This window comes from Palaemon carinicauda, chromosome 44 (assembly GCF_036898095.1).
Source record: "Palaemon carinicauda isolate YSFRI2023 chromosome 44, ASM3689809v2, whole genome shotgun sequence".
In the NCBI taxonomy this organism is placed as follows: domain Eukaryota; kingdom Metazoa; phylum Arthropoda; class Malacostraca; order Decapoda; family Palaemonidae; genus Palaemon; species Palaemon carinicauda.
Window position 1 is genome coordinate 19649907 of NC_090768.1, and position 10000 is coordinate 19659906.

General features: G+C 36.8%; 1 protein-coding gene across 1 annotated transcript in view; it reads right to left on the reverse strand.

The window, feature by feature from the left end:
• The window catches only part of LOC137634349 (G-protein coupled receptor GRL101-like), a 376114-nt gene that overhangs the window by 197496 nt on the left and 168618 nt on the right, over positions 1 to 10000 (reverse strand). Inside the window, exons 7-8 of the mRNA XM_068366747.1 lie at positions 9979 to 10000; positions 629 to 631 (exon numbers count right to left, since the gene is read on the reverse strand). The exon at positions 9979 to 10000 is cut by the window's right edge and continues 128 nt beyond it. Of these exons, the coding sequence (XP_068222848.1) occupies positions 629 to 631; positions 9979 to 10000 (25 nt within the window). The remainder of the gene's footprint in view (positions 1 to 628; positions 632 to 9978) is intronic.

The following is a 10000-nucleotide window of genomic DNA, read 5'->3' on the forward strand; positions in this document are numbered from 1 at the left end:
TTTTAATTCATTTTTTCAATTATCCATTTAAATATCTTCCATCTATGTGCCGACATCATAAGAGGGTTATTTTCTATCTAGATGCCATCATATTTATACATACAATCAGCTTTTATTATAATTACTGAGGGGTTATTTTAAATCAATCTCCTTATGTAATACTTATACTTCTTTTCTAATGATCTTTTCAATTAATTGATACATTTTTTTTTTTTTTTTGCTTACTGGAAGGTTCCTCTATGTTAAGAGAGAGAGAGAGAGAGAGAGAGAGAGAGAGAGAGAGAGAGAGAGAGAGAGAGAGAGAGAGAGAGAGAGAGAGAGAGAGAGAGAGAGAGAGAGAGAGAAGGCTTAAATTATCATTTTAAAATATTAAGTAAAAATTTACCTATCATGACCCGAACTCCATTTCATCCCTCACTTGACCCCTTGTAATAGAACTTGTACCCATCTCCTGTCTTTCTAGTTCCATTTCCTTTCCCTTTTGTTTCCTGCACACACAGAATATCTATCCTCTTCCTCTCCATCACATCCACTATCTTTCACAATCTTCCCGTTAGTGTACCGACATTCCAAATACCTTCTCTGATCTTCCACTTTGTCATTGAATTCTTTGGACACAGCTGTGAACCATCTCTCGGTCATCTATCACACAGAAAAGTTAATCAGGTAGCAGGCTACAAAAGCTATTAAACTACCTCCCCAGAGTCAAAGGATATAATTTATTTGCGTAAAAAAGTGGAATAAAAAGATGAAATCAAAATAGAACATAACAAGTAAAAAAGAAACATTAAAAATATCAAAATAAATGTCCCCAAAAGCCATGAAAAATAAACGCAGGGAACGAGATATGAATGAAATTTCTCACTCTTATTCACATTACCGATGCCAAGCACAAGGTCACAAATTATGCGAACGACTTCTTTTCTGCAAATGCAGATCGTATTTCAGAGAAATATTTGCAGATGCGTCCTGAATCTGTAAAACCTCCTCTGTGATATTTCGGGTCTCGTGCACCAGATGGTAAAATAAATTCATCGCAGAAACTCCATATTTTATAAAAAGATCTCTAAATCTAAATAAATCATATATAAATATCAATGGAAGATAATATAAGAAAATTACAGTTCACATAAACAAAATAACGTTTAAAAGAACATTAGGTTTTAAAAATGTCGTTTAGTTCATAATATGTCGTTAGAAAAGAATGTAAACGAAGTAAGTGGATGATGTGACATCCAAAAAGATGAAAACGTTGGCAGGAGGGGGAAGGGGAGCTATTAAAAACCAATACAGGGGGCTTCTGTTGTATCTTGATTCCAAAATGGAAAATTTAATACCGATTTCTTCCCTGCTTCAAGTTACCTATTATATTTTGAGACTTGATTTCCTTGCTTCGTTAAACTCAGACGTCTCTCTCTCTCTGTCTCTCTCTCTCTCTCTCTCTCTCTCTCTCTCTCTCTCTCTCTCTCTCTCTCTCTCTCTCTCTCTCTCTTTTAAATTAAATTGAAAAGTAGCTGTCGCTAGTCTATTGCCATGGAATTTATCATGTAGATGGTATTTTGCTGAAAATATTTACATAACTTTTTGAAAGAGGAAAAGCTAAATACACATTTTTTTTCTGAAAATAATAAGGTATTTACCCATGAGACTGCAAAAATTAGGCATAGACATTGATATGTAGCATGAAAACCAAAAATCTGATATACAGGAGCTGCACGGATTTAGTAGAATTACCATAAGCATGTCAATGCATAATTTTCTTATAATATTAATAATAAAAATATCATCATCATCATCATCATCATCATCATTATTACTATTATTATTATTATTATTATTATTATTATTATTATTATTATGATAATAATGTATAACGACATTTGACAGATTAACACTTAAACTTCATGTTATGGTGAACTTGAATTTATATCAGCTGGTTTAATATTCATCAAGCAAAACGTTCTAACTTTGAATTATCTGAACTATAGCACCAGTATTGATTGAAATGTCAATTGGAGGCGGATTTAATGCTTAAATTGAGGACGAAAAGAATCTCGAAGCGTTAGCAGCTCTATGTTCTCAAACCAAATAACGTGTTACCACGTCAATTCAGTATTATAGTTGGTGAGCAATATGCTGAATTCAAGATGAAGGAATACAATTAGAGTATGGTGAAGATAAATACCTTTTGGAGGTTATATGCTTTCAAGAATTTATCATAATTCTAAAAGAAATTTTCATGTACGTTATTTACAATAGCATTAGAATTATTTATCTCATAACATTTAAAGTAGATTGTGACATTTTCACTACATCTGGAATGCTTCCTAGTATATAAATGTCATGCATTGAAAGAGTCCTCCCTGACCTCAATCAACATTACCATTGCAGTCAAGATAATCTAATCAAGCTGAACTTTTACTGTTCCCCATGCTTCAAGTACAAAAAGAAATAATGTTAATCATAAAAGGAAATTTGTCCTTGGTAACACTGATACCATTAGCGCAAAAAAATAAAAAATTGCGATTTATAGGTTAAGCCAAAATGATAGTTGAGGCATGCGAAAAATACTGAAAATAGATTTGGGATTTTGTGGGAGATAAAATTGAATATATGCAGGGATTTATAAGCCAATTGAGAGGAGCCTGGGATAGATGAAAAAGAACGAGGGCCTGCCATTTTATTTACTGAATATCTAGGTATTTATATGCCTAAAAAGTCCCATAAGAGTGACAATTGAATAATAACAATGATAAAATCAAAGTTAGCATGGGTACATTATTATTATTAATATTATTATTAATTGCTAAGCTACAACCCTAGTTGGAAAAGCAGAATGCTAGAAGGCCATGGGCTCCAACAGGGAAAATAACCCAGTGAGGAAAGGAAACAAAGAACAATAAAATATTTTAAGAACAGTAACATTAGAATAGATATCTCTTATATAAACTATAAAAACAAGAGGAAGAGAAATAAGATAGAATAGGTGCCCGAGTGTACCCTCAAGCAAGAGAACTCTAATCCAAGACAGTGGAAGACCATGTTACAGAGGCTATGGCACTACCCAAGACTAGAGATAAATGGTTTGATTTTGTTGTGTCTTTCTCCTAGAAGAGCTATTTACCATAGCTAAAGAGTCCCTCCTACCCTTACCAAGAGGAAAGTGGCCACTGAACAATTACAGTGCAGTAACCCCTTGGGTGAAGAAGAAATGTTTGGTAATCTCAGTGTTGTCGGGTTTAAGAGGACAGAGGAGAATATGTAAAGAATATGCCAGACTATTCGGTGTGTATGTGTAGGCAAGGGGAAAATGAACTGTAACCAGAGAAAATGATCCAATGTATTGCTGTCTAGCCAGTCAAAGAACCCCGTAACTCTCCAGCGGTAGCATCTCAACCTAATACCTATGAAATGTCTTTTGACATTTAGCTTGAGTGTTGCTAGCAGCCTGAATGCCGATACAGTTAGAGACGTACCAAAGGTTAAAATTGGCATAAAAATTGAAAATATATTAATATTTTTTTATGGATGTTGAGGAGAGCTTTTGGAGTGCGATGGATACCATGGAATGGTACCGTGCATGGGAGCATAAGCGGTGGGTTGCAAGCATTGGTGCACGAAGATGTGCATTGTGGTGAGTAGGCCTTCTGGTATGTTTTGCTTTGAGGGGCCTTGTTATGTTCTGCTTTGAGGGGCCTTGTAAATATGACAACAGTGGGGCAAATTTCCCAACAAAATTATGTAGGTGCTGGAGATCATTGGAGGAGGTGGTGGCCGGAAAAAAATTCCACAGGGAAGACACGCCACATACCATTTTTGCTGCAGAGATACCCATCGTGTTCTCAGTCCGATGAGAACCCACGAATATTGTGGAGACTAGCTAGAATCAATGCAGTGGGACATTAAAGCTGCTTTGAGGATGCTATGCAAACCTTTGACCGTTCCATTCACTGCAAGATTACAAGCAGTAGTCTGATGTAAAGTGTGATGATGTCCATACATTAGAGGTGAGGGTGGTACTACTATCTGAAGTGATATGCTCCAGGATACTGATCTTGCTATAGATAGACGTGAGGAGCATGAAAGGACATAGATCAATTGAATCCCCTGTCGGCATATGGAGCAGGTGTCATCGAAGGAGATGTCCTACCAATGGAGACACATGCAGGATGTCCTGCATGTTTGGTATTCAAGACCCCTTTGCTGGGCTTTTGCTATGACCTTTTAATCTATTCAAATGTTAGCAGCTACCAGTGGTTTTCTTGAAAGGGCATCGGAGACAGGATTCAGTTTACAAGGGATGTGTTGAATGGTGGAATTGTATTCAGCAATGGCAGACAGATGTCGGCATTGATGAAAAGGATCAGGCATCGGACTGTCAAGTGAAGGCGTGCACGAGGTCCTTGCAAATGATGATGCTCTTTAAGAAGTGGTGGAAATGATAAGCCAGCCAAATTGAGTTGCTGGATTCTGCATTGGAAATTTTTCTAATGAAGGCGACCAATGATGACCTATTCGAGTACCACCCATACAGTGATGTCCCTGGTATCGGTGGAAAGTAGAAAGGGTACAGTTGGCATGGAAAAGGTGAGAGTAATTGCAGTTCATAGGGATTTGTTTGCACTGAAGAAGGCTGCGTCCTGAAGGGGGCACCACTTCACGTTTTTTGGTAAGCCATTGAGGGAGTCAAAGGGGGAAGAGCAAAAGTGCTGCCGATGGCTGCCAAGATCCGGTGATAATATTTTGCCATACCCAAGAACTTCTGCAGTGCTTTAATGGTTAGGGCTGCTGGTACTTTATAAGTGAGGGGGTGAATACCAAAGGTACACTTGTTGTACCTGACTACACTGACTGCAAGGACGTTCTGCTACAGACAGTCAAGGATGATGTGGTGGTGATATTGACAACGTTAAGGAGCGGGTAGTGGTCTAGTTTTGTCTACATGATAAGACGCCTGTAGTCCCCACAAGGTCATAGGGTTTCATTTTCCTTCAGAACGATGTGTAGCCTTTTGATAAAGGCTCTCATTTCTTTCCTTTTGGCATCTGTCAAACAATCTGACACCAAATGTCTGATTCTTACAAATGCTAGAGGTCCCATCATCTCAATATGGTGATAATACCATGCGTGGCGGGAAGATGTCGGGATATAAGAGGAGAGGTGGGCGTAGCCATCCATGGGAGTGTTGATGTGGAGAGCGAGGTCGAAGGGAGCAGCTGATAATGGTGTGAATGAGTAGAAACTGGCATTGATGTGCGACATCAACCAGGTGAAAATGGGTGAGGAAATCTGTGCCAAAGATAGACAGTGTGATGTCGGCGAGGATGAAATTTCACCGGTACTGGATGTCCCCAAACAACTGTCAGTGTCTCATAGGTGCAGGTGGGGATAGCAGATCCATTAGTGCCCACCAGCAGACATCTGCAGTCTTAGCATGATGGGGGCGTACCTTGAAAGGGAATGTTGCAAAACGGAATGTCAGGCATCAGTATCTATCAGAAAGCACTAATTAGATACCGAATCATGCAAAAAGAATAGATTAGTAACACGTTTTTTGACCACTAACATTCGATAGCACATTTATTTGCAGCAGCCTCCAATCTGTAGTAATAGCCTAATTGAAGGTGAGGGAGGCCATTAAATGTTGTGAAAGCTTTCTAAACTTGTGCTTTATATACTAAACAATTAACAAATGAGTGAGAAAGGAACCATTTTGTTTCGTCTTTTCGCTTAAGCCAGCCTCTCTTGGTAAATATGTGTATATATGTATATATATATATATATATATATATATATATATATATATATATATATATATATATATATATATACTTCAATAGACCTCAGTAGAAACGGAAATTCATCAAAACTTTTTAAAAAGCCCAATTTTAGCGTAAAGTGTTAGCGATAGAAGTGAAGAGGCCCATGTTTTTTTCTTTATGTATTCCTACTTCTACCAGGCCTAGAAAGATTAAAAAAATAAGTTATCCATTTAATTTTGATTTACACACACATACATGTCATTTATAGGTGTATATATGACCACTAAAAAGGAGAGGTCCAGAGAATAAAGTATTGACTAAAGGATGAACACTTTGTGCGTGCAAAAAAATTCCACAACACAACATATTTTCTGTTACTCACTAGTATGTATTCTTGCATATACTATAGTGCTTTACCAGCTTTCACAGCTCTTCCTCCTATTCTTATTATTATTACTAGCTAAGCTACTAGCTTGATTAAAAAAGAAGGATACATTAGCTCAAAGGCTTCAACAGGAGGAAATAGCTCAGTGAGAGAAGGAAATAGATAAACTATATTTGAGAAGTAATGAATAAAGAATATAAAATATCTTATGCAAATATTCAATACCTTACAGTTGCGTCCAGACAATATGATATTCTTTTGTGCTCAGAAACTTTGGATTCTAGTATGAAGCACTCATCTGAGCTCCATATAACTGGTTTTAAGAAACCCACAATGTTAAAACGTGATTCCATCCCTAGGGCCAGGAGAATGGCGGTGTATATTAGGACTGAGTACCCTGCTTCTCATAAGTCCTGCTATAAATGTGGATGTCATGAGATTCAGGTAATAAAAGTTTGTGGCAGGCATAACAACTCTTATTTGTGTTCGATCTACCGGAATCCAGACATGGATGATTCTATCTTCGATTGTCTTCTTACCATTATGGCTAAGATACAAGATGATAGAAAGGCCTCTTTTATCTTTGTTGGGGATTTTAATGCTCACCATAGGGAGTGGTTAGGTTCTATCTCTCCTACCGATCGCCATGGCTTAAAAGCTTTAGACTTTGCCTCAGAATCAGGCTGTGAGCAAATCATAAGTGAAGCTACTCATAGATCTGGTAATTGCTTAGACCTCGTATACACCGACTCCCCTGGCGTTATAACTAGTAAGGTTGGTTCTCCAGTCGGGACATCTGATCATGCCTTGATTTCATTAGTAGTGAAGACTGAGCAGCCTGTCCCTGATGTATCATACTCTTGTAAAATTTATATGAAATCTCAAGCAGACTACAATGGGATTTTGCATGATCTTTTGTGCTAGAATTGGTCACAATCATATAGTAGTGTTAATCCTGTTGTTCCTTTGAATGAGAATCTAGTCAACATAATTGATAGGCGTATCTCTTCTCGTGTGCTAAGGTACCGAGTGAAGGACAAACCGTGGTTCAATGATGACTGTAGACGTGCTTATTTGGAGAAGCAGGATGCCTATCATCTTTGGAAGGGTAACAGATCAGATTTGACCTGGAATAACTATACTCAGCTTAGAGTTTTTGCTCAGAGAGTTTATGCCTCAACTGAAAAGGAATACAATTTAACCATAAAAGAAACCCTTTCTGGTACAACTCAGGAACATAAACAGTGGTCTACCCTTAAATCTGCACTCTTTGCTGTAGATGTAACAGTTCCTCCTTTACTTGAACCAGATGGATCAGTCACTCACTGTCCAAAGGAAAAGGCAACCCTTTTGGCTGATGTTTTGGACAGTAAACAGAGTAATGAAAAACTTGAACTTCCTCAATCTTGTTTTCCTGAGGCTAAACTAACTAGTTTAGCTTTTCTGTCTCGTGAAATTAAAGCTCTGTTGATGGACCTTGATGCTTATGGAGGTGTAAACCCAAATGGCATTTTTCCTTCGTTTTTTATAAAGACTGCAGATTTCTTAGCTCTAAAGTTATCTGTTGTTTCGCACAAGTTCGCAAGAAGAGGAGCTTTTAGCACTTGTTGGAGAATTGGTAATGTTACTCCTTTATTTAAATGTGTTTGTGGTAGCTCAAATCCCACTGATTACCACCCAATTTCCATAACTCCCATATTATCCAAAGTTTTTGAATGTCTTCTGGCAAAAAGTCTTATTAGGTTTGCTGAAGGTACTCATCTAATCCCTAGTTTGCAATTTGGTTTTCGTAAAGGCCTTGGAGCATGTGATGCCCTTCTTACAATCTTCAATGCTGTACAGTAATCGCTTGATTGTGGTCAGGAAGTTCATATGATTGGCCTTGATTTTAGTGCTGCCTTTGACCATGTTAATCATGAGGCCCTTGTTTTCAAACTAAAACAGTTGGGAGTGGGTGGGTCGTTTCTTAGCATTATTATTGATTTTTTAAGTAATAGATCTCAAAGAGTTGTTGTTGATCGGCACCATAGTGAGTATAAGAATGTGATATCTGGTGTTCCGCAGGGTAGTGTTCTTGGTCCATTACTTTTCATACTATATACACATGAAAACAAGCTTGTTGCATATGCAGATGATGCCACTCTCTTTGCATCAATTCCATCCCCTGAATGTAGATCTTGGGTTGCTGAATCCCTTAATAGAGATCTAGCTAAAATTAGTGCATGGTGCAAATTATGGGGTATGAAGTTGAATCATAACAAAACTCAAAGTATGATTGTAAGTAGGTCAAGGACAGTGGCTCCTCAACATCCGGATCTCAGTATTGATAATGTTTCTTTAGCTTTGTATGAATCTTTTTTAAAATTTTAGGTATGATTCTCGACAGTAAATTTACTTTTGAGAAACACATTAGGTCTGTGTCTTCTTCAATTGCACAAAAAATTGGCTTATGAGAAAGTCTTTCAAGATTTTCGGTGATCAATCTATTCTGAAGAAGTGTTTTAAATCTTTCATTCTACCTTGTTTCGAGTATTGTTCTCCTGACTGATCTTCAGCTGCTGATTCTCATCTTAATTTGTTGGACAGAAACTTATTCCTGATCTAGATATTAATCTTTGGCACAGTCGTTCAATTATTTCATCATGCATGTTGCATAAGATTTTTCATAACCATCCTTTACATTCAGATTTTCCTGGACAATTCCATCCTGTTCGTAATACTAGGCAAGCAGTTAATTCTAATAGCCAGGCCTTCTCCATCATAAGGCTCAATAGTACAAAGTATTCTAGAAGGTTTATTCCAGCTGTGACCAAGTTGTGGAATGATCTTTCTAATCGGGTAGTTGAATCAGTAGAACTTCAAAAATTCAAAGTTGAAGCAAATCTTTTTATGTTGAACAGGCTAGCATAAATCTTTTTATAGTTTATATGTGACATATCTGTTTTGACGTTGTTACTGTTCTTGGAATGATTTATTGTTAATTTGTTCTCATCATTTATTTATTTCCTTATTTCCTTTCCTCACGGGGCTATTTTTCCCAATCGGAGCTCTTAGGCTTATAGCACCATGCTTTTCCAACTAGGGCAGTAGCTTGGATAATAATAATAATAATAATAATAATAATGATAATAATAATCAGTAACAACGTTAAAAATAGATAAAGTCATATGTAAACTATAAAGACAGACTCATGTCAGCCTGTTCTGCATAAAAACATCCGCTGCAAGTTTAAACTTTTGAAGTTCTACCACTCAACTGTCTGATTGGGGAGACCACTTCACAATCTGATCACAGCCGAAATAAAACTTCTAAAATTCTTCCCTAGTTTCACTCGATATAGTTCTTTTTCACTAGTCTACCGACCCTTACTTTTTCACCGGCCTACATATCCTCACTTTACCCATATATATGACTACATCCTCATAAAGAAAACTGATCCATATCTTCACCTGCTTTGACATTCTAGCCACCTTTTATTGTCTTAATGTGTCTCCCCCTTTTATATCAAAGAAAAATTGTCAATACAGCATAAACCTTTTTTTCTTTTTCGGTACAGTGGCCTTCGAACTGTCTGTTAAATGAAGAGGGCACTATATGCACCAAGTCCACTAAGATAGTGGGATCCCCCTAAAACACACACACACACACACACATATATATATATATATATATATATATATATATATATACATATATATATATATATATATATATATATATATATATATATATATATATATATATGGAGACCATTCTACAAAAAATATTATCTGTACCACAACAGATGAACAATTGTAAGGAAAATATATATTAGAACAGATTATTACTTACCACATCCATATTCATCACTCAT